We start from the raw sequence: 23,611 nt of genomic DNA, 5'->3' as shown, positions 1-23,611 counted from the left end.
TCCCATCAGCCCTAGCCAGCATAGCCAATGGTGAGGAATGATGGGAGTTGTAGACCGAAACTTCTGGAGGGCCACAAGTGACCCACCCCTGTCCTATGGGGGGGTTGTTGTTGTTGTTTAACTTACTTTTCTAAGATGCACAGTGTGCCAGAGTACCATGGAGGCAGGTGGACAGCAGTTGATTCAAGGCTGCCCATCTCCTTTCCAAATGGACATCATTGTTCTAGGCCAGCCTTCCCCAACCAGGCAGCTGGGATATGCTGGGTGTTGTAGTCCAACACATCTGGAGGGGACCAGATTGGGGAAGGCTGTTTGAGGCCTTCACTTTATGAATAGATGGGAGGAAGAGTAGAGTGCAAAGTCAGCTGACCTGAATCTGTAAATTGGTCTCTTTCAACTTTTTCCTTGCCTTCTGGTTTGCACGTTATATTTTCCAGGAAAAGATTCACTGTAATACCAACACTTCAAGTCAGCTCCACATATCACACAGCCTATGTGCTTGCTCTACGCCCACCAATTTTTCCCACAGAAATCATGTAAAGTGCTAGTATACATCTAGATGTGTCTTGAAAGACCCATCCTTTAATACCTAGGGTTCCTAGAAATGTGCACATTCAAACATGCAGGAACATGTCTATATTGCCCATGTTTTGATGTGTTTGTTGTGCGATGCTCCTGTGTAAAGCTACTCTCAGGGTGCTGAGAACATTTGTGCCTGGCTCATCCCAAAAAAGTGCAGAACAACTAGGCTCAAAATATGGCCCCTAATGAAAAATCCTTACACATACTCTGCAATCTGACATTTTCTGATGGAATACCCCCATCCCACCCCAGTTCCAGCTTCAACACTCCCTGGCACAAACAGAGAGAAGCTTTCCTTCCTATTGCTATGGGATTTTATATAGACATACATAGATATACACACATAGAGATGTGCTGGCTGGGATAACAGGGACTGTAGTTCAGTGTATGTGGAGGGAACCAGGTTGGGGAAGGCTGGAGCAGATGATACTGGAACGTGTCTGATCTGGTATGAGGTAGAGTCCTATCTTCCTAACAGGAGTGTTACAAGTGCACAGAATGTTCCTTCTTTTCATCTGCGATATGTTGGTTGACCACAGCCCCTTGCTTAACAGTCTCTTGTTGCTGTTCTTGGTATCGCCCCTCCCAGATGAGCAATTCCCAGTCAGTCCCTTGTGTCTCTTTCATTTACTCATCCTTCCGGTATGTTAGAGCTCATCACAAACAATGATGTCTGAACTTCGTTTGGGAATTGCTTGTCTATAGGTATAAAGGTCAAGGTTTCTCTAGCACACAAGATTTTGCCCAGTTTGCAAACTCAAAGGAGGTTGGAGGCACAATCACTTGACTGGAGAAAGAGGTTAATTAGCAAAGGTGCAGAGTTTATCCATCACCCACCATTACTGATCAAGAAATGTTTTCAAATGTTTCTCACACACACACACACACACACACACTCCCATTCACAAGATGTTTCATGTATTTGTCATCTCTCCCTGACACCAGTTTCACCTTACTCTCCTTTATTGCTTGTCCTACTCGGGATTGGTTTGAGAAATACTTTTGAGAGAGACAGAGCAGGTTGCAGCAAAAAAATGCATAAGAGCACACCGTCTCTTGCTGTCTCTGTGCCGCCACCACCCATTAATGCATGCCTGTCCATGTGTATGCAGACAGCCTCATAACCTTACACACAGAGGCCAGGAGCTGCATCCCAGGGGGAGTAAGTCCCTTGACATTAGACACTTCTGTTTTAAAACAAACTGACCAAACTACTTTCACTTCCTAAAATGAGGCTGAGAGTTTCCCCAGGCAAGACCATGTGACTTCTTAAAGCCACACCAGGAGGAACGGACAAGGTGTAGGCGTACTCCCAGCTGCATAAAGGTAATCTGAGCATGAGAGGGGGGAGAGAGAGAGAGAGAGAGAGAGAGAGAAGAACTCTGCTTGTTCAAGGAGGCAGAGAGATATAAAAAAAAGCAGAGTCTGTCATGAACAGCTCTCTGCTTCTGCATTTAGTATCGTGAGTCGCTTTTATGATCAAGATCAGAAGTCCTGGATTGGCTCCCAGCCTCCCTTTCTTCTGTCCTTGCCAAAGGGATTAACAAACACCGACTTCCAGCTAACATGGTTAGCATAATGGAGATGAGGACCTGGATTGAGCCAGTTGTTGCTGGGGCTCAGCTTGCCAGTGCTTTCTATGACACAGGGCTGCTGCTGGTAGTGAAGAATTACTATAACCAGACCAACTCTTCTTCCATCTCCTCCGAGTCTGCACAGCAGAAAGCCATCTCCAACTTCTACATCATCTACAAACTCATTGATGGCCTGACCCCGCTGCTGACAGCTTACAGCCTGGCTAAGCTGGGTGATACGAAGAACCAGAAGATCTCCATCTGTGTGCCTCTGGGCGGCTATTTGATCTCCCGGATCCTTCTGCTCTTTTTGATCCTGTTTTCATGGCCAATCGAGGTGATGTATGGGGCTGCTGCCTGGCATGGTCTGGCAGGAGGTTACGCCACCTACTGGGCCGGTGTCATGGCCGTAGGGTCTCGGGGCTCCTCCGACAGTGGGAGAACACTACGCCTCATTGTTATTGAGCTCATCTATGGCATAGCCGGCTTTGTGGGGAGCATTGCATCTGGACACCTCTTTGTCAGTTTCCAGCTCAGTTACCAGCATGGCACGGTGCTGGTTTCTTCCAGCGTCGCCTTATACGCTTTCTGCCTCCTCTACAGCATGCTCGTCCTCCGAGTGCCCGAACCTGCAAGTTCTTGCCCAGCTACTGCCAGCGCCATGGACCATCCTGACAGCAAGCTGGCTGATGATGACAGAGACTCCATCTTACATGAAACGGAAAGGCATCCCCCCATGGTCCCTTCCAAGCTCATCATTGGCATGCTCTTTGCAGGGGCCATCATGTATGACTTGAGCGTAGCAGGAGCCATGGATGTGCTGCCGCTCTTCATGCTCAAGGAACCCCTGAGCTGGGGACCAGAATATATTGGCTATGCCAATGCCGCTGGCTACATGATCTTCATCACCAGTTTCCTGGGAGTCTTGGTGTTCTCCAGATTTTTAAGAGACACCACAATGATCATGATAGGGATCGTGTCCTTCTCAGCTGGCATCCTCATTATGGCCTTTGTGCGAAAGACATATTTGTTTTACATTGGTGAGTCAGAACCATTCCATACCTTTTACTCAAAGGGAATTTGTTTATTGTATTTATATCCTAATTTTTCTTAGGTTAGGCTGCAAACCTATATACATATACCTGGGAGTAAGCCGTATTGAATTGGCTCTATTTCCATGCCCAGAGAAACAGAGTGACAGAGTCTCTTCCTCCATCACCAGATAAGAGCATGATAGATAGATAGATAGATAGATAGATAGATAGATAGATAGACAGATAGACAGACAGACAGACAGACAGACAGACAGACAGAATCATAGAATAGTAGGGTTGGAAGGGGCCTACAAGGCCATCGAGTCCAACCCCCCATAGACAGAAAGACAGACAGACAGATCTATCAGAGGGACAGCTGTCTTAATTTGTTGCTGCAAAATCAACAAAGAGTCTTGTGGCACCTTAAAGGCTAAGACATTTATTATGGCATAAGCTTTTGTGGACTAGAATCCACTCATGTCTCCACAGAGTTCTACTTTATTAGCAGTGGTGGAAAGTGGCATACTTAGGAACTATAATCATCAGGGTTGGATTCAGATTTAGTCATACTTAGGGTACACCCATTGATCAGTGGGACTTCATTTAGTCATGACTAACAGCATGGAGCAGTATGCGATGTGGTCACAGTGGCGGCAAATCACACCAGCCAAATTCGATTGCAAATCACTGCTTTTCCCCTTAGCCTAGCAAGCACTATTGGTGTGGTTTATGCTGTTCTGCAGCTACCGAGCATGCTCATTCATCATTGAACTGTTTTTCAGGTCCACCACACTTTGGCCATGTGTGCTCCTTTACAGAGGAGCATCCTCTATTTGAACATGCCCCACTATTGAAGGGCTGTCCTGTCCAAGTCCAGTTTAAAGATAATCATCAGAAGGGAGAGAAACTGAGACCTTGAAGTTGCCCATCCACAGTTAGCGGCTGCGCAAGGCATGCAGGTCTCCTGTTCACAGTCTTCCCCACTATGGTGAGATGGATTCTATTTCTATTTAAATAATAGTTGTTGGGTAGTATCCAACGGGGCTGCTGCAGTCCCACCAATTCTGTCATGCAAGTGGGCCCCATCCCTTTTGCACTGGGGATTTAGCACTTCATAAAGCAAGCCCCAAAATGGGTGGAGGCGCTCATTTCTGGATCAAGGCCGTTCAGCGGAACTCTGTTATGTGAGCTCTGCTGACCTGCCCCATTTTGGAAAGGAGCGTTTCTGCTTTTCAGTTCCTATCTGAAGCACTAAATCCCCGTTGTGGTCTTGCTGGTGTTGGATTTTGCTTGTTATTTCTAAATGTGCACCTACACATATACGTTTGCATATGCAAATATTATGCAACCACTGCCCTCTTTTGTCCTCTTTTTTGTGGGTGCATTTCCTCTTTCTGGGCAATGCTTAAGTGCCCATCTGCTACAAGCACCACTACGATGCACACAAGCCTAATTTCAAAGGAAGTGTGCTCCTTGTTTCAGAATGGTTTTAGCTATATGAAATTTATACACATTTAGTTAACTGATTAGTTTACTAAAATGTATTTGAGTGGGATAAGGAAGCCTTGAGAGATTTATTTCTGAAGATTATGCTGGATGAATTCTTCACTCAGGTAATCCCTTCACTACCATTTGGCAAACACTAACATTTTGCCAGTAAACAACCTCTAACTCTAGACTGAGGCCTTTCGCCATATGGAATAATAGTCGGTTGACTGCAGTCCAAGCAAAACTCGATCAGTACAGGATAAGCTGGCATCGAGGAAGCTACTTTTAGCATTGAGCAACAATTTCAATGAAGGTATTAATAGTTAGCTGCTGATGTAATAGTTTTCAGAATGCCCGTGTAGGTACATAGCTCGCTGTTACTATGCAATACTTGTTACAAACAGGTTCGCATCAGCCACACCCACATTTCCTGCTTTGAGATTTTCAGTGACACAACAAGCGAAGATGTTTTCTGCCACTGATCTTGAAGCCAGCCACTGGCCTCTAGTCCCCAAAACCAATGCCATAGTGCCACAAGACTTCTTGATACCTTAAAAATAACTCTCTTAAAAAAAAAAAAAACTACTCTCCATTAATGTGGTGGCACCTTTTTAGTCAATTAAATTTTTTTGACTTAATTGTGAAGTATATCATGAAAAGAAGGCCGCACAGAAGATACAAAACCAACAACAGCCACTTTAATAAGGTTTATTGAAGACAGACCATGCAGCTGCAGGCAATACTGAACAGAAACTGAAACTACAGCACCTGAGAGCTCACTCAGGCACTTCCTGGTACAGCAAGTCAGGAGGGCCAATATGCTACACCTTTAAGTCCTACTAAAAACTAATTTAAAAATAACACTTGAATAGAGCAAGGTGCTGCCAGAGTTTTTCATACATGCTTGTCCATCAGGTGAGCACACTGCGATCATTTGGATGTGTGAAGCAAATATCCAAGCTGAGTGACAATTAGAGCTGTCCGCAAACAGCCTCTCAAAATTCTCCACCCTACTTGTGGGTAGAGGAATTGGGGGGACAATTTCACTGAATCTCCCCAGGTGGAGGAGAAATTTTCCAACAGTTTCTCACAGGTTGGCAGGGGTTGTAGCACAGCTTATTTCTACTTTCCTAAGGGGGGGGGGGTTGGAGGGGGGGTGCGCTGCCAATGCAAGTGGCAACAGCAGCAGCTGTATTGGCAGCCTGGCTCCCATTTTGCAGCCTCCACAATATCCCACACCTAGTGTCAGGGCATTGTGGGGGAAGAGAGGGAAGGCAGCCAACATATAAAAATAATTGAAGTGTGGGAAGTTGAGGAGTTTATAGGTTTCCAGAGAGATGACTATACAGTGAAAGACAGGACACTCACACACTCCACCTCGTAAGTAAGGTAGACACAAGAACCCCAGAACCAATTCACGAGAATTTCTCCTAAATTTTCTTCCTACTTTGAATTTATTTTCAAAAGCAATTTACTTCCTACCAAATTGAAGAGAATGGTTGAAAAAATGTGGGAGAAATTTTCCAGGCACCACTAGTCACAATGCACAGGGATCAGCCGATGTCACCGCAGACATTGTATTTTTCAGTGGAGCCAATTCACACATCCAACTGTGGGTCACTAAGTATGAGCATGTGTGAATCATGCATGCGTACCATGCATGTTTCAGTCAGCTATCGGTTTGCTAACCGAATTGCCCCAAATGAATGGGAAGTTGTACTCAGACCAGATACATCCAGCTTTGCCTTACCCTACAGCCCTGGTTTGCAAATGGTGGTGCTAGCTGCCTCAAGGAAGAGTTGCAGGCACTTATCAAAAGTTGCTCTAGGGTGGATTCAAGTACATCTGTGGCTGGAGATTCCATTGTTGCTTTTATTACAACATTTAAATCCCGCCTTCCTATGCAAATCATCACAGTGGCTCACAATCCTTGTTGTGTCCCAATAGAAACTCCACCACCACCACCCAGAACCATTTTTCGGTGGCAAACACAATGCTCTAGTATCTAGGAAGCGGCGTTTATTAATCCTTACAGCAACTGTGTAGGGAGGACAAGCCAGTATTATGATCCTCACATTACATGTGGGGCCTTGGCTACACTTGGAGGGACTCGCCTTAAGACCCCTTACGGGGAACGTGGGGCCTTCCAAACACTGATGGACTGCAACTTCCATCGGCCCTACGCCGATACAGCAGAGCACAGGCCATGTCTCTGCTGAAATCTGGAGCTTCTCAGCTTCTGCTTCAGGGGTGTGGAGCCTCTTTCAGCCTCAGGGCTGAACTCAATTTTGGAGGAGCTGTTGGGGGGCCACGTTCCAGTTGTGGGTGGGGCCAAAGGGGTGGGGCCAAAATGGCAGAACTGCCAGCATATTGTAGCTTAAAGCTCTTCCTGCCAGTACCTAGCCTTAGGAGAGGCATTTCAACCTTTCTGGACGCAATCCTATGGATCCTTTTGGGGCGCAGTCCCAAATGAGACTGAAGCCTCCAGCTTCAGAGGCTTCTGTGTATCCAGCGGTCTGCCAGGCTGGAGCTGGTAGGGCAGGAGGAGCAATGGAAGCACTCTTCACCTCCCCGTCTTCTGATGGTTGCATTTTTTGTCACACAGGCTTTCTTGCTAATCTAGCAATGGTGCTTTGGAGAAGGAGGGAAGGAGGCTGGAAGAGGCCAGTTTAGCTTGTCTCCTGGCCTCTCCAGTCGCCTCCCCTCCCTGCCCACCAGAACACCCCCTTTCCCCCCTCTCTGAGATTGCTTTTCTGACCTCAGAGGCCAGCCAGCACAATTCTTTCCACGCCAGCTGTGAGGGAGCAGGGGAGGGGGGGCTGATCTCCAACTCCCCCTCCCAAGGTCAGAGTGCTAGCTCTGACTTCAGGGGGGGTGGAATCCCCACTATCCTATGGCCCCTCAGACTATGTCTAGGGGCCATGGGATTGCTCCTTCCAGGTGGGGAAGAAACTGCACCATAGCCGGGAAACCACCAAACAATCAGTGGTCAGAGAACAGGAAGTAGCGCCAGAGGAAGGAGGTGTGGCCATTAGGGGAACCCTGGAGGGCCAGATTCAGAGTGCAGCAGTGGTTTAATGGTCAGTTTTGAAGTGCAGGCACTCATCATGATAGTCCCCATAGCCACACCCCTAAGGAGAGTCCAAAAATGAAGACAGCTGTGTTGATTCATCTCTCTCTGTGTGTATGATATATGTCTTTCGTACATCTTTTGTAAATCTAACTGGTCTTAATTACCCATTCAAGGCCAAGCTGCCCCCAAATGCTTTGCATTGCAACAGGGGTAGCTCACAGCAAGATATTGTTGCTGGGAAAAAGCCAGCTCCATCCAGCTACTGTGAGGATTGCAGCTAAGCTCAGAAGGAACAGAGAAGTCTGATGGGGGTGGCAGATGATGTAATTATCCCTGCTAATTAAAAAGTCCTGGTGCCTTAACCCTGAGAGCCCCAGCTCCACTACACCACTGGACTCCAGGCAGGCCCCATTTGACCTGCAGGGAGGACATTCAGCACCTGTTCCACTTCAGCTACGGTGGTGCATTGGACGTTTGATCTGAAGCTGAATGAAACCTATTCTTTCTGTTCTGTTCTGTTCCAGCTCGTGCGGTGATGCTGTTTGCTCTCATTCCCTTGCCAACCATCAGATCTTTGTTATCCAAACATGTAACAGGATCGTCATATGGTAAGGAGCTGCTTTGAAGAGCTCAGTGCTGCTTACTTCATTATGAACAAGGTGCACTTAGTTGAGGGGTTCCCAGCCTTTTTGGGGTCAGTGGGCATATTTGGAGTGCTGAGAATGTGTTGTGGGTACTCTCACAAAATGGCTGCCATGGAGGGGGGACTTGCCCAGTCACAAAATGGCAGAGGTGGGTTTTGGGCTCCAAAACACTCATTGGACTCGATGGTCTTATAGGCCCCTTCCAATCCTAATACTCTATAATTCTATTCTGGTTTAACAGAAGGCAAACTATTGAGGCTGAGAGATGTGGGACCCAGAGGCTTTCTTGGGAATAAAGATAGCACTGGAGGCTGACACTTCACTTTGTAGCATGCCAGCCTCCCAGTTAATTTGTTGTATTCATAAAAAATAATAATAAAAATCAGGAGGGGCAGAGAGCCTGGTGGGCACCAAGAGAGGTGTTTGTGGGGCACCTTGGTGCCATCGGGGACCATGTTGGAGACTCCTGACTTGGTTCATTCAGAATGAGGTAATTCAGATGGGCTCAGGCCTGTCGTTTCAGTCCGTGGACTCGAATTCTACAATAACCAGATCTGAGGGAAAGTTGGATGCTTTTGAGCTCACTTCTCATTCCCACTTGACTTATCTACTCTTCTACAACATTTCTATAGGTGTCTTAGACTTTGACACAAGTCCTCATGGGATGGAGAAGCAGACACACCCCTTCCCCTCCATCATTCAAATAGTATCATGGGTGATCCACAGGTTCAGCTGATTATGCAGATATCCAATTCAGGACCGGCTGGAGGACCCCAGTGAAATGCCTTCCGTGGGCCCCCAAGGCTACAGGTCTACCTCGTAGCAGCAGTGGGAAGTGTGCCCCAGAGTGCTATGGGGGAACGTTGTGGGGAATTTTACAAGGGGGGGGGGTTGCAGCTGCCTGCTGCCGGGCATGGAAATCCCAGTGGTGGCATCAGCAGTGGTGGACCTTTGCAGGGTGCTGGGGCCCCAACAGAGGCCTGCGGGTGTCAGGTTCTGACAACGGCTAGACTTCCTGAAGGCGTCTGGCTGGCCAGCACTGGAAACAGAATGCTGGACTAAATGGGCCACTGGTCTGATCCAGCAGGGCTTTTCTCACGTTCAGAAGAATAGCTACGTTAATCTGTTCTAGCAAAAGAAGAAGAGGGTTCCGCGGCGCTTGCGTTGGTGAGGAGAACACAAGAGCTGTGCTGAATCAGACCAAGGGCCTATCTAGTCCGGCACTCTGTTCACACAGTAGCCCTGGCTGCCTCTGGGAAGCCCATAAGTAGGGTGCAATAGCACACTCCCGCTTGTGTTCCCCAGCAACTGGTACCCACAGGCATACTGTCTTCAACACTGGAGGCACTATACAACCATTCTGACTAGTATCCATTGATGGTCTTATCCTCCATGAGAGGAGCCTCCATGGTCTTTAAGGGACCCCAGAAACCTGCTGTTTTTACTATAAGGATCATGTAATCCTAAACCCCAACGGTATTGTTTTTAGTTCATACACTGATACTTGTTCACCATGGTCAAAATAATTACTGCCAGACTCGTCATGGGAAGTGGAACACGTTCTCAGTATAGGGGTTTCCAGAACTGAATTGTGTTTGTTCTATTAATAGTAAGAAAACATCTGGGTTGCAAGAGTTTGTTTACAGAATGAGACATTCTCAGAGCTGTTCAAGAAGTTGTTTCAGAGTTGATTATGCAAGGGAGAGAGGGAGATTTTGAATATTAATTCTGCAATGCATTCTAAATTCCACCTCTGTCTACATAATCAAGATAATCAAACTGCTAGGATCACTTTTCACAAGTCAAACCAGAGGTGAGACAAGAGCACCTAATTATTCAGGGTCTCTTTATCTGGCTTTTAACCCATTCTCATTTTTAAAAATGTTATTTTTAAAAAGAAAAAAAATTCTTTTAAAAATTTTGAAACGAAAAAAAGGACTACTTTAAATGATTATCTATTGTATTGCTAAGTGCTATATTGTTGTATTTTCCTTCCACTCTTGTTTCTAGGAAAGGTGTTTGTTGTACTGCAGCTGTCACTGGTGATCACAGGAGCTGTGACATTAACAGCCTATAATAAAATCTACCAAAAAACACTGGACTGGTTCAACGGGTTGTGCTTCCTATTGTCATGTGGCACAGGTTGCCTAAGCATCATCCCCATCAGGTAAGCAAAGCAAAGGGCAAACTGCTTCTTTTGAGATACTGTCGTTCAAGGTAGGAGCAATTTTTTCTCCTCAAAGGGGTGCATGTTTGCATGGATTCATAAGATTGTTTGATTTTAACCGATTTTAGCATCTTCTTTTATTCTAGTGTGCTGCTCTGTTTTGCTCTGTATTATCAGTATGTTTTAGCTGTCTTATTATTGCTTCTGCAAGCTGCCTTGAAAAATCTTGCTTTAAAAGCAGGTTAAAAAAAGAGAAAGAAATTGAGAGCCACCATGGTTAAAGATTTTTGGACTAGGACTAGAGAGATCTGGGTTCAGATCTCGACTGAGGCACAAAGCTCACTGGGGAAATCAAAGCGCCAGCTGATGCAATTGGCACACTAGAATGCTTTATGCTAGCACAACATATTTTACATTAGTGGTTGTACCCCACTGGATACTGCCCTATTAATATAATTTAAATAGAAATACAGTACCTCTCACCATAGTGTGGAAGACTGGCACCAGGGGACTTGCAAGCCTTGCTCAGTCTACTGCCCAGGGGCTAAGTGGGGATGGGGAACCTCCCTTCTGATGGTGCGTCATCTTTAAACAGACTTGGACTGGACAGCCCTCCCAAAAGAGGATGCCTTCAAACAGAGGAGTGCCATTTGTCAAAGGGGGCACATGACCACACGAGTGGAACCCAAAAACAGTCAATAAGGAACGAGCACGCTCAGTGGCTACAGAATTCTGACTGTCCGTTGCAGCAGGGGGGGCGGGGAGAGAGAAAATGAGAGGGAGGATGAATGGAATGGAATATCTTGATCAAAGGTAAGGCTGGAACCTCGGCCATCCACACTACGACGTTCCATTGAAGGGCTCTCTTGTTCCTAATATTCATTGACTACTTATGAGCCATCAGGTAATTTATTTTGCTAGTTCTGTGTCAAAATGTGTGTTAGCTTTGACGTTGAAATTATTTATTTATTACATTTCTATACTGCCCAATAGCCGAAGCTCTCTGGGCAGTTCACAATAAGAGAATTATACATGCATCAAGCTCAAGGAAGGGAGAGCAAACATTTGAGCCTGAAAAAAAGGTCATCAGAACCATTGCTCTTTCGATTGTACACATTTATTCACTCCTTTTTGGTTCTTTATTCTCTCCCCTGCAGTATTGTAGCATACAAGCAACAAGTATCGTCTGGCTCGCTGGAGATTTTAACCGAAAAAGAGCAGAATGGGGCTGTACCTTTTTCAGGAGAAGTCATACGGACAGGAACCAATACCACATTCCAGCAGCCTGCTGGATCAACTGCATGAAAGACCACCTTGGTCTTGAGTCTGCACTGTGAGAGATGCCTAACTTTTAGGAAATAGTCTCAGTATTGACTCATGTTTGGGATGGTTCAGCTGCTCAAAAAAAAAAAAGTCCAGAGAACGTGAGATTAGTCCTTACAGGGGGGAGCTGCCATTGTCCCTGCTTTTCCTGTCTCCCAGAGTTGCTACTGGGATCACTTTACACAGAACTGGTTCTACTTTCCACTCAGAAGTTGCGGTCCCCAAGTCGGATCTCCTATCTGCATCTCTCCCATCTCTGAAAGCAAATATCCCCAGCAACCAAGGTATCCTCTTTCTAAAGCAGAACTTCCCTCGCTGGAGGTCTTCAAACAGAGACCGGACACCCATCTGTTGGGATGCTCTAGCTCTGGAATTCCTGCATTGAGGTGGGGGTTGGACTACATTACTGGTGGGCCAACTTTGCACTTGTGTGATTGACTTTGGTGGATCTGTGGACTCTAATAAAAAACAATCAGCGCCTGGTGCAATATTCTTACCCATAGAATTAAAGAATGGTGAGCCCAGGGATTTGTTCTGAGTATCAAAACTGAATGCAGCTCACAGTTCTTCCATACAAAATTCCACTTCTGGTTCCCCAAAGCTTTCTTCAGTCCAGCATATAATTTAGAACAAGAGGAAGCCATTTTGTTGCAGCTATTGTTAAATGATAGGGAGTCAGAAAGCCTTACTGATCTACTGCAAATCACACCGAGAGCTACGAGTAGATCCTGATCTAATGGGACAAGAGGGCCTACAACAGGGGTGAGCAACTTGTGGTACTCAACATGTTTCAGCCTGCACATCAGCCCTAGCCAGCATAGCCAATGGTGAAGGATCATGGGAGTTGTAGGCCAAAACATCTGATAGCCACAAGTGCCCCCCCCCCAACTCTGTCACACGATGTTACTGACATCACAGCACCAGTACTTAGTATTCGCAGTGTTTAGCATTTTTCCCCCAAATCCCTCCCAAGAGCACATAGAGGGAAGGTTTAGCAAAAGAAGAAATGGATGTGTGGGCGGGATTCCAGGGAAAACAGGGGGAGGGTTAATCCTCTCACAGAGCATGGTGGTCCTGATCCAAACTGGATCACTTATGCTTACACCACAGTAAAAAAAATATAACCAGTAACTTAAAATATGCAATTAGCATAACATGTAGTTTGGCTCTCAAACTGGGATTTAACCTGCCAGGAACCCTGGAAAAGGCCACAATCCCTGAAGAATACAGCAACCCATCCCTTGGCCAGCTAGCCTGTGTTGGTGCTGTAGCAAGAACAGGGCTCTTACTAGCGCACCTGCTCTACTGAAATAAATAGAATATCAAACCATTCAACTTTGGCAGGATTGTGCCAATCTTAAAATGAAGTTTAAATCCTATTCTGGACCAGCACCAAATACTTTAAAAGGCTTCACAAACATTGTGTTACAGGGCAGAGCAAACTTTGTAAACTGCCCAGGGAGCTTTGGCTATTGGGCGGTACAGAAATGTAATAAATAATGATCATCCTACCATGGGGAAGGGAACCCAAGGCCCAGTATCCATCATGTTGCAAGCCCTCCCAGGCTTAGGCTGCCAAGGCAGAAAAGAAGGGAGCAGTGGAGTTTCACTTGGCTGGGTTCCCCCCCCCCTGCCTTTAGGGGCCATTTTTCTGTCCTCTTCAGAGTTCCCTTCCATAGATTCCAGGGCTGGTATAAATTTGCTGCCCAGCTGGGGTCATGACAGAGGAATGGGAAGGCTTTGGATCCTGTGGAGCCAAGCCTTTCCCCAATCCTTCCCTGACACACCCATGGAATGCCTTTCTGCTTCTACTGACATCAGAGCTCTGACATCAGTAAGGATGGGAGGTTTCCATGGCTGGATTTCCCCATTGAGGGTGGAGATCTCTCTTTGCCCTTGGACAGAGATCCAAGACATCCTATTCCCTCAGGGAAATCCTCCCTGCAGCCCAAATAACTTTGTCCAACACAAGAGCAAGTTTCAGATAGGATTGTCGTTAGGTCATTTTATATTGTAAAGGTGAAGAACACTAGGGATGTGGGTTGCTTTACATTGTTTTTCCTTTGAGTAGCAGCTGCAAGAATTAGAAATAGTTCAATGGAACGAGAATCTCAATATCTGGGGGTTTTATCATTGTAATTAGATTTGCTTGCATTAACGATAAAGCCACATTTGTACTTTGTACATAAACCTGTATGTGAACATGAATAAAGAATAGGTCATTACACTGGTTGTGGAAACACAATAAAGTTGCAGATGTGGACATCCACAGCAGACACACCATCAATATTTAGATTGGACATGGTCAAAATATCTTTATGCAACAGACAAGAAAAGGCAACTACTTAAAGCAAGGATCAGTATCACCCTTCTCCAACCTGGAGCCCTCAAAATGTTTTGGACTACAACTCCCATCAGTCCCAGCCAGTGTGGCCACTGGTTAGGGATTATGGGAGCTGCAATCCAAGACCTGTGGAGGGCACCGGTTGGGGAAGGCTGATCTCTATTGGAGGGGTGGGTAGAAGGTAGATCTCCAGATGCTGCAACAAACTCCCATCAGCCCCTGCCAGCAAGGCCAATCGTGAGTAAGGCTAGGAGTTGAAGGCCAAAACATCTGGAGGTCTACTTTCTGCCCAGCCCTGCTCTAATGTATCATGCTCATGATGGTGCAGCCTCTGACAAAGAATCCAGAAGCAGAAGCCTCAGTAAAGTGGTGGGTTAAAAGCCTCATGCAAAAAAAGCCCAGGGTGGTGGGGCTGAATTTCACATATGATTAGAACTCGGTAGTCAGTTCTTTGACTGCAAGCTTTACATTTTATGGTCATACTTAACCACAGAGAGGGAGAATTCCCCCAGTGGAAACTTACCATCCTGCTGCAGTAATATATGCTGGAAATATGTTACTCCCCACCCCACCCCACCCCCACATTGATGTGTTTTAGTAAACTTTCTAAAGTGAGCCCCAAGGTCTTGGGATGGGGGTTGTTGGCTGCAAGTATTTAGGACATTATATAGGCTGAGACACCACACATCAAAGCATCATAGTTATTGATAAAGGAAAGTTTAATATATTTAGCAGTCCAGTCCTTTGTCCAGATAAAAGTAATTATCTTCAGAAACGTACACACAATGTCCCCAACCGTTATAAATTAGTTTGTCTCCAAAAAAAGCTTTCAACTGCATAGCAAACACACCACAATAATATTGTTTTTGCACATGGGCATATAAAAAAGGGGGAGTAGGCCATACTAGCACCGCAACAGACTGATCGAGCACAATCCACTGGGAAGTTCACTTGGCAAGCCCCACAGGGGCTGTGCTAAACTGCCATCCACCTTCATAGGGCACGTGGAGGAGAATGTCTGGCCACAACGTGCCCCGACATCACGAGACATTTGAACAAAGGGGGAATGGGCTTGGGCTGATACGTAAACTGAAAGTGGCTGGGGGAGAAAAGGAGAACCAACGTATACAACTGGAGCGAGTAAGTAAGAACTGGAGTCTTTTTGCCACTTTAGTATCAGCTGCCAAAGTTAACTCACAATCCCACCCCCAACCCTGATTCACATATATTTTTAGGTTGGCTGTTATCCTTGTGTTTTGCAATTGTTAGGCTGACTCATTGAAAGATGTCACTTTGGTCTGCGATTCTTTATTCATTCCAACCATATATTTTCATTTTAATGGCTGCTGCTTTCCTTTTGGCTTTGGCTGCTGCCAGTCAGAGTCAACAGTACTAGACATAAAGAGCTGGTATGAGGCAGCTCTTTATAGCCTCCTCTTTCCTTTCTCAGGATGGTGTCTGGGTGAGCCACTGCAGCTTTCCTTGACCTTGTGGGAGGAAGCCTTCAGCATTATCAGGCAGCCCAGCTAGTTGTTTTTTTCCCCCCTACGTGGCAAGTGGAATGTACAGCCAGGGTCTCAGCTACCATCACTCTTGAAATTCTGTTAACACCACCATGGCATCAGCAAAACGGTATTTTCACACACAAAGTTTAAGTCAGCCAAGGGTCCCCCTCCTGCATGCTTACTTCCCATTTAAAAAAAAAAAAGTGTGACCATCCTGGGGGGAAAAGGCAGCGCCTTTGTAATACAAATGAGTATGCTGGCTAATGAACATTTGTACTGCAGTCTCCGTTGGAGCAATCAGTGCTTTAAAACCTCATGTGTGAAAATGCCCCAAATTTTTGCACAAGCAGACTTAAATGGACAGGTGATCTGCATCTGTAGAATGTCTTTGGGATAAGAACTGGAACTGGGAAACCAACACGCCTCCATTTTTATTTGTGGAGATTAAATGCAAGTGTAAATGGCAACTTTAAGAATACCTATGAGGACAAGAAGGGTTATCCAAAGCTTAGTTTTTGCCTAGTCTCTAGATCCAGTTTGCCCAGTTTGGAAAGGAGTGGGCCACTACGTCAGCACCATGACTACTTTAATACTGATCTTAACATGTGTAAAAAAAAAGTTTAGACATTTACATCTTTACATATGCCTCGGGAGAAACACATACATACACACACCCATTATACACTTACAAAAATATTTGGCAAAAGGAGCTACAGTATTTGTTTAATATCTTTAGAAATGATTATTCTCTTTGTTGAAAAACCTTAGAATAAGAAAAGGGTTGTTAAAAACCTGTAAGATCCAGATAGAGGAACCATACACATAAAAACACTGGGGAAAAGCAGTGAACATATGATTAAGAAAGTAACTAAAATCCATGAGCGTAACGGATCAAAAGCACTTGTTATATTGACAAGCTTAATACAAAAAGCTTAACGTTTTTAAACAAGCAGCTGAAGCAGCTTCACACAATCCAGAATCAGGCATTACACAGTTTGAAGGCCTGTCCCTTTTTGGCGTACCTTGACATCATAAAATGTTTACACACACACACACACACACCCCTCATTCCACTCCTCTTGTGCTGTAGTGGATTTCACGTGTGCTGCTGTGCGCATTAAACAAATAGTAGATGCAGATTCAACGTCACTGGTTTCCTTGCTTTTCAGGGGAAGAAGGCCAGGACTCAACAGTGATGAACAACCTGCTTGGGAGGGATAGGAGGCTACGCAGACTGGGCCAATGAACTGGACCAGCCAATGACAGGCATTCACATAGACTCCTTGCAAATCAGTATGTAGCCTCAGGTGCTACAGCCATTCCAATGGGCTGGGTTCCACATCTGCAACAGAGTGACAACCAGATTTTATTTCTTTTGGATCAAAGCAAGAGCACTCTGCAGGACACAGTGCCAGCTGTGCCTCTTTCTAAAGCTTCGCATCTTCAGCCTGATCTGGTGCATCTCCCATTCCAACTGTGGGGCGAGCAAAGAATGGAGTCTGCGAGCTATGCTCTGCTGCCTGCAGCAGATTAAAACATGCAGACAGAAGGATACTGAAGTCGAGAGAACTGGTTTTAGTGATCAGAGATTTACAAGGCATGATTCCAGAAGTAAATACGGCCAACATTACAATTTAAGGCTGACTTTATCAGTGAAAGTACAATCAAATTGAAGCATGGTCTCATTAAGCGTTGTGAGCCCACTCTTATCTTCTTAACATCCAATTTTATTGGGAAGTGTAGGGAAAATGCAAGACAGTCCATTTCTTACTCAAGACTTTATGATAAGGGTGAGCACAACAAAACCTGCAGAACGCTTTATCCATTCAATAGAAATTAGACTTGATAGCTTCCAGAAATTCTTGTTTTTCCCTTCATCTACAGACTCCCCTTGCTTATGACTCCGGACATGATGCACGGGGTGCATCAGTCTAACCATCTATTCCTTGTAATGCATGTGAACTTGCCACAGGTTATACCCATGGCCACAGGTCACACAATGAACTTTAAGGAGGTTTGAAGGCCATCCTTTGGGGAATCAAAAGAGATTTTTCAAGCTAGTGAAATATCAGAAACCCAGTTAGACACTAATCCATGCTCCTTATACCTGGAAAGGTATTAGATGACATATTGGCAATTTCCATATGTTGCTACATATTCTTGATCCTGCAAGTTGACACAAATAAGTATTTCTTGACATTTTGAACAGAAGCAATGACTTCTGGGATTTTTTCTTAAACATAACTAGTTGACATGAAAAATAAGACTCTCTATATATAACTACAGTGAAGTACAATCTCCCCACCCCCGCTGAACATTTTGCTGCTAGGAAAATGCCTGTTAAGTTTTAATTGCTAACATTTCGTTTCAAAGTATCAGTTCAGTCCTTAAGTGTTCACATGAGACAGACTGTAAGTGCAATTGCTGAAAGAAAGAAAAACACATAACATTTTGGGGACAATAAAATTGTACAAATTAAAGCTCATGCTTAATCCCAAACGCTAGCTGAAAATAATTGTATAGTTGAATAAAATCCACTTAATATTGTTTACTACAAGTATTAAAAACTGGTTTTATATAGGGGTTTTTTTTTAACACTCTTAGAACAGCTTCACATATGATCTCAGTATTCCTTACAACCCACCCAGTAAGGTAGGCCAGTGTTATCCACCTAAGACAAACAGGGTTGGTGAGAAGTGGCTTGCCTAGCAAATTCATCGCAGACTTGAAATTCAAACTGAGATCTTGTCTGTCATAGCTCAGATCGTTAGCCATCTCACTAACTCTCACACAATTGTGATACATAAAGTAGGGGGAAGAGAAAGGCGCATTTTCTTTTTGTTCATATAGTTCTCAAGTTATCCTCCCACATATTTATCCAATGTCTGGGGAGAGTAGATTAAACTAGAAAGAGAGCAAACCACGCAACACCCCCTTATCTGCTTCTTTTACTGCAAGGCAAGAATTGGCAAAAGGCCGATTTTGCCCAATGCAGGAACTGCTTTTCAGAAGAAGTTTGATGAGTTTTATTCCTGTGGATGTCTAGCACAGCAACTTTAGAAACCATTCCAGTCTTCAGATCCCTTGGGAAGATTTGATTGCAACATAATCTGACCCAGTGCTGCCACCTGAAGCCACTGGAGCATTGGATCCCACGGTTAACAAGTTCAAACGGGTGATGCTCAGGGAGAAATGGGGCTCCTGTTTCATGAAATGACGTCTAGCATGCAGCTTCTGGCACAGCATATGTGAACCAAGTTCAATGACTTGGTTAGACTGACTAAAAGGTGTTTTGATGAATTGAGCAACACATTTTAAAAAAGAAGACAAGCGGTCACAAAAGCTACAGGGGAGAGGCACCATCTGACAGCCAAAAGTAGGCATTACGCAAGATGTGTGGAGAGTCCCATTTTTATCTTTGAGAAAAAGAAAAGCAGCCATAGGAGTTTGAGCACAGCAGCCTTCCCACACTTGGTGTCCTCCAGACATTTCAGACACCAGCTCCCATAAGCCCCAGCCAGTATGGCCATCGGTCAAGAATGCCGGGAATTGTAGTCTAAAACATCTGGAGGACAACAGGTTGGGGGAGGCTGCCCTAGAGCAACCTTCCCCAAACTGGTGCCCCCCAGATAAGTTGGACTACAACTCCCAGCATCCCCAGACATCCAGGGATGCTGGGAGTTGTAATCCAAAACATTTGGAGGGCACCAGGCTGGGGGAGGCTAGAGAAGAGGAAGGGGTGGGGGAACAAGGCACGGCTTTAACTATTCTCCCTCTTGCAGTTACAGGGCAAAAAGGTATAGTGAACCCTTATCTCTTCCCCTCATAGATGGGGAAATCAGTTTTGGAAAAGCGGCAGGTGGGGGGAGGGTGCAAAGTGGTGAAATGGCAGGAAGAAAAAGAGCAGCCCATTTTCCTTGGTGCTCTTCCTTGGAGCCTACTTTCCAGTAAAAACAAAGGTACACTGCATGTACCTCCCTGTCCCAGTCAAAATGCTTGTTCTCACATCTCCTGCATAATGTCTAATATGGCCCTTAGAAGTAGTATTTTCCCTTCTCTCTTCAATGGGAGGGAAAGCTTCTTAAGAAAGCACATGGTGTGACACATGTATGCATTATCTAAAAACAAAGTACTTTTCCCTCTAAAAAACAAAGTACTTTTGTTTTTTAAAAAATGAAGTACTTCTCCCCCCCTTTGGGACTACTGTTTCATCATAGGGTAATTTAGGTACCTCTAATCATCTAAAGGTCATACAACGGAGCAAACAAGAGTTCTTTAATTAGACAACAGCCATAATATTTACAGCACTTGTCCAATGTACAGGCCTGCCAGAATTTCTCAGGAATTCACGCAGCAAGATGTATCAACAAACAGTTGCCGACTCTTTGTGAATTAATTTAGCCCCAAGATTCAGTGGCGCTAGAAACTGTGCATGCAGTTTAGGTCCAAATACACAGAAAAGACAAATGGTTATTAGTGAAAGGTTTCCCTTCAGCGGATCTCCCCACCCCAGCTTTTCAATCTCCTCGGTTAAAAAGCAGCTTTGTCGATTGGCATAGGAACTACTGAAAGGGAAAGAACTCAACTGTGGTGTACACTATAAAATTGAAGCTTAAAGTTGCTATTTGTGCACTTTGTGTATCTGATATTTTAACAATTTAATCAATTTCGCCAAGACAGTAAACTGCACTCAATGGTTGTGGGGAAACAGACAACTGTATTTATACAGTGGTATGTATACATTTGCCACTGTAAATGTACAACGAATCCAGAAGGGATGTTTTTTCATGCACCATAGATTACGGGTGAAAACCTATGCATGTTTGGTATGGCTGTGCACCGCTTTGGCCTGAAGCCCGAGTCAAAGTGGTCTGCTCTGGGGCACTTTCAGCCCCTTCCGACATGAAGCGGAGGGGGCACAAAGCGACACAGAGTGGGTCAGGGGCTCTCTGAAGCACCTTGGTGCACTTTGGAGCATCGGCACCCCGGCCCAACCGCGCCAGGGCCTCTAGGTCCTTACCTGAGCTGCCTACCCCCACCACCTCTACTGCCATTGCTGCCGCGTCCACCACCATCATCGCTGCCGGCTCCATCCCTGCCTCTGTTGCCGCTGCCTCCGCCACTGCACTGCTGCTTTCACTGTTTCCATCATCACTGCCACCAGCTCCTGAAGCCTGGACGCGCCAGCTCTTATTGCAGGGAGTTGCCATTTTTAATATAGCAACTTCCAGGAAGTTCCAGGAAGCTGCCTTTTTAAAAATGGCGACTCCCTGCAATAACAGCCAGCACACATCCAGGTCTCAGGAGCTGGTGGAGGCGATGATGGTGGCGGCGGCAGCGGAGGAGGAGGCGGCGGCAAGGTAAGGAGCTGGGGTTTTGTGCGGGGGCGTCGGGGGGGACCTGAGGCAGGGTTCGGCCACCCGAATCCCACTTCGAGTTCAGGGCCGAGTCGGGTCGTCCCCCCCAATCAGCCCGAGCTGAATCAGGCCCGCCTCTGAAGCCACAAAGTGGCTTCCAAGTTGGATGGGGGGTCCCTGCACAGTCCTAATGTTTAGACAGAAAAAAAGTCCTACAGCTCCCTGCGTTCCCTAGTCAGCATTGCTGGCTGGGGAATGCCGGGACTTGTAGGGCTTTTTCCTATCTAAACATGCATAGGATTGCATCTCAAGTCTTGTGGCACCTTAAAGACTAACACATTTATTATGGCATAAGCTTTTGCAGACTTGTCTTGAAGGTGCCACAATACTTTGTTATTTTTACTATGAAACAAATGTGCCATACTAAAAAAAAAAATTGCCTTCCATATAAACAGTTGTTAGGCCAAGGAATTGTTATGAGATAAGCAAAGCAGATATGCTGGATCAGTCATGAATTTTAGGGGCACTTCTTCCTTACAAAAGGTGCAATGACCACAAAATGCCAAAAAATAAGTTAAAACAAAGGAGGTTTGAGAGAACAAAAGAAAAGATATTATAGCAGTGCTTCAATGTTAAGCTGATAAATTTGGAGTTTAAAAAGCTATTAATTCCCTCGTCATCCCGCAAATGTGACATGAACAGCTTCTTTCAGTGAGCCTTTCTACACGAGGTATTTATTGTGTGCTTATGATTCCTCACTCACATTAGTTTGCAAGTGCTTTACATGATGTCATCATCCTCCAGGGCCTCTCCCATGCTTTGAAACCATTATAGCATTTTTCCCCCTAACAAGGAAAGTCTAGTATTTCTGTCAATGGCAGCATGAAATCCTGGTGTATTTGTACAATTCCGCTATACCACAGTGCCACCTAGTTGTTGTGTAATGGAACATATAGAAAGGCAGAGAAAGAAAACACCCAGAAAAAAACACATGTAAAGGAGCCGCCCTTAATCCCACAAAGAATCTGGAAGCATAAGCCTTGGTAAAGTGGCAGGTTAAAAGCCTCATGTAGAAAAGCCCACAGATGGTTAATAAAATACAAGTAAAATGCAATTACCATATTTATAAATGGTATTTGCCTTTTTAATTACCCCCTCCCCAAAATGTGTAAGACCATTTTCACAGTAATAAGTGTTGCAGTGAAAAAGGTTTGACATGACTTGGGTCACCAAGAGACAAACTTTAGCTATGACAAACACACCAGCAATTCTAGAGGCAGAAATTAAGTACTTATCTGATTTTTCTTCCTTTCTTAAAGGAAAAAAGGGCAATCCTGTGTACAGACTTTCAGACACAAACACACTTCTCCAACCCATGCCATTCCCAAGAAATGGCTAGCAAGGTTGTAGAACAATAAGGACTATACATCATACCGACAGGTCAGATTACAAAGATGAACATTCTACAAGTTTCTAGCACATGCTACGAAGACCATACCAATTTCTGCCTCCCCACCTGCCCCTCCCCACTCCACACACAAAAAGTCCAGGTTAATTCAAAGAGGCCTTACAGAATCTAGCATGTATCTTCTAATAGCCATATTCCCTTTCCACAAATGAAGAAGCAGGAAGAACCAAGAGATCTTTAAGAGATAACTGCTGAGTAAGAGATAACCCCATACTTGACTAACAAGAAAAAGGGAGGACAATAAAGATGTCATGTTTGCACCTTGCATTTAAGAGGATTTTTTTATTATTATTGTTATTATTATTTTAGTGTTCCACTCATCAATTTCATTCAATATAAAGTGGTCCAAGAGGAGAAAGAGTCCCTGCATTTTCTGCTGTTAGCCAAGGATCACAGAGCAGGAGTGTTCAAGGCCAACTCAGACGGTTTAATAAAAAGGTGGCAAAAAAATGTACAGTTCCAACATTTTCAAGTTGAGCAGTCCCAAGGTTCAACACTGGTGGTGTTCCTTCGGGGAGGAGGGGGGAATCTTACACCAAGTTGTGCATAGTGTATCTCCAGTATGTGTAGTGGTACTGTGCACTTGGGTCAAAGGTCCATGGTGCAGGGAAGGAGGGGTGGGGAAAAAAGATGCGACTTCTTATTTGGTCTCAGGCTTATCTTGCAAGAGTGGTATAAGAGACTCCCACGCCGTAAGGCACTATTTAAACCAAAGACAAAGACACACCAATAAATGAACCAATCCATACTGTCACTTAAAATCAGATCCCTTCAGTCCCAGGTGGCCCTAAGAATGCAAATGGTGGGTTAACGTGTTTCATCAGCAATGTCTACATTCCCACACAGTACCTGTCAGCACCATTTAACTTAACACACTTGCATAATAAAAGCCACAAAATGTCTTCAATTAACAGGCACTGCCTATATACCTTATGCGTGTTGCCCTCACTTATATGGGACTCCTCACATCTTAAGTTGTAGAGAATCCCGTTTACCCTTCACAAGCGAGATCTGTTCACACATGGAATAGGGCATCTGTTTAATAAACAGCC

At 45.0% G+C, this 23,611-nt stretch overlaps 2 protein-coding genes across 4 annotated transcripts in view; one reads left to right on the top strand and one right to left on the bottom strand.

Annotated features, from left to right (window-relative positions):
• The first annotated feature begins 1,845 nt into the window (after positions 1 to 1,845).
• On the top strand, positions 1,846 to 14,165 carry SLC46A2 (solute carrier family 46 member 2). Its single transcript, XM_084834717.1, has 4 exons — positions 1,846 to 3,196; positions 8,276 to 8,359; positions 10,406 to 10,562; positions 11,720 to 14,165. Exons 1-4 carry the CDS (start codon positions 2,149 to 2,151, stop codon positions 11,865 to 11,867), a joined length of 1,437 nt encoding a protein of 478 aa, XP_084690843.1. The 5' UTR covers positions 1,846 to 2,148; the 3' UTR covers positions 11,868 to 14,165.
• Positions 14,166 to 22,826: 8,661 nt separating this feature from the next.
• Positions 22,827 to 23,611, bottom strand: part of SNX30 (sorting nexin family member 30) — a 40,751-nt gene continuing 39,966 nt past the window's right edge. For all 3 annotated transcript variants that reach the window (XM_084834718.1, XM_084834719.1, XM_084834720.1), the window contains exon 9: positions 22,827 to 23,259. In XM_084834718.1, coding sequence (XP_084690844.1) covers positions 23,200 to 23,259 — 60 coding nt within the window. In that variant the 3' untranslated portion in view covers positions 22,827 to 23,199. The remainder of the gene's footprint in view (positions 23,260 to 23,611) is intronic.

The sequence above is a fragment of the Heloderma suspectum genome, chromosome 2 (genome assembly GCF_057233095.1).
Source record: "Heloderma suspectum isolate Gila_16-S chromosome 2, 16-S_ref, whole genome shotgun sequence".
Taxonomy (NCBI): domain Eukaryota; kingdom Metazoa; phylum Chordata; class Lepidosauria; order Squamata; family Helodermatidae; genus Heloderma; species Heloderma suspectum.
This window is presented reverse-complemented; position numbering and strand designations above follow the sequence as displayed.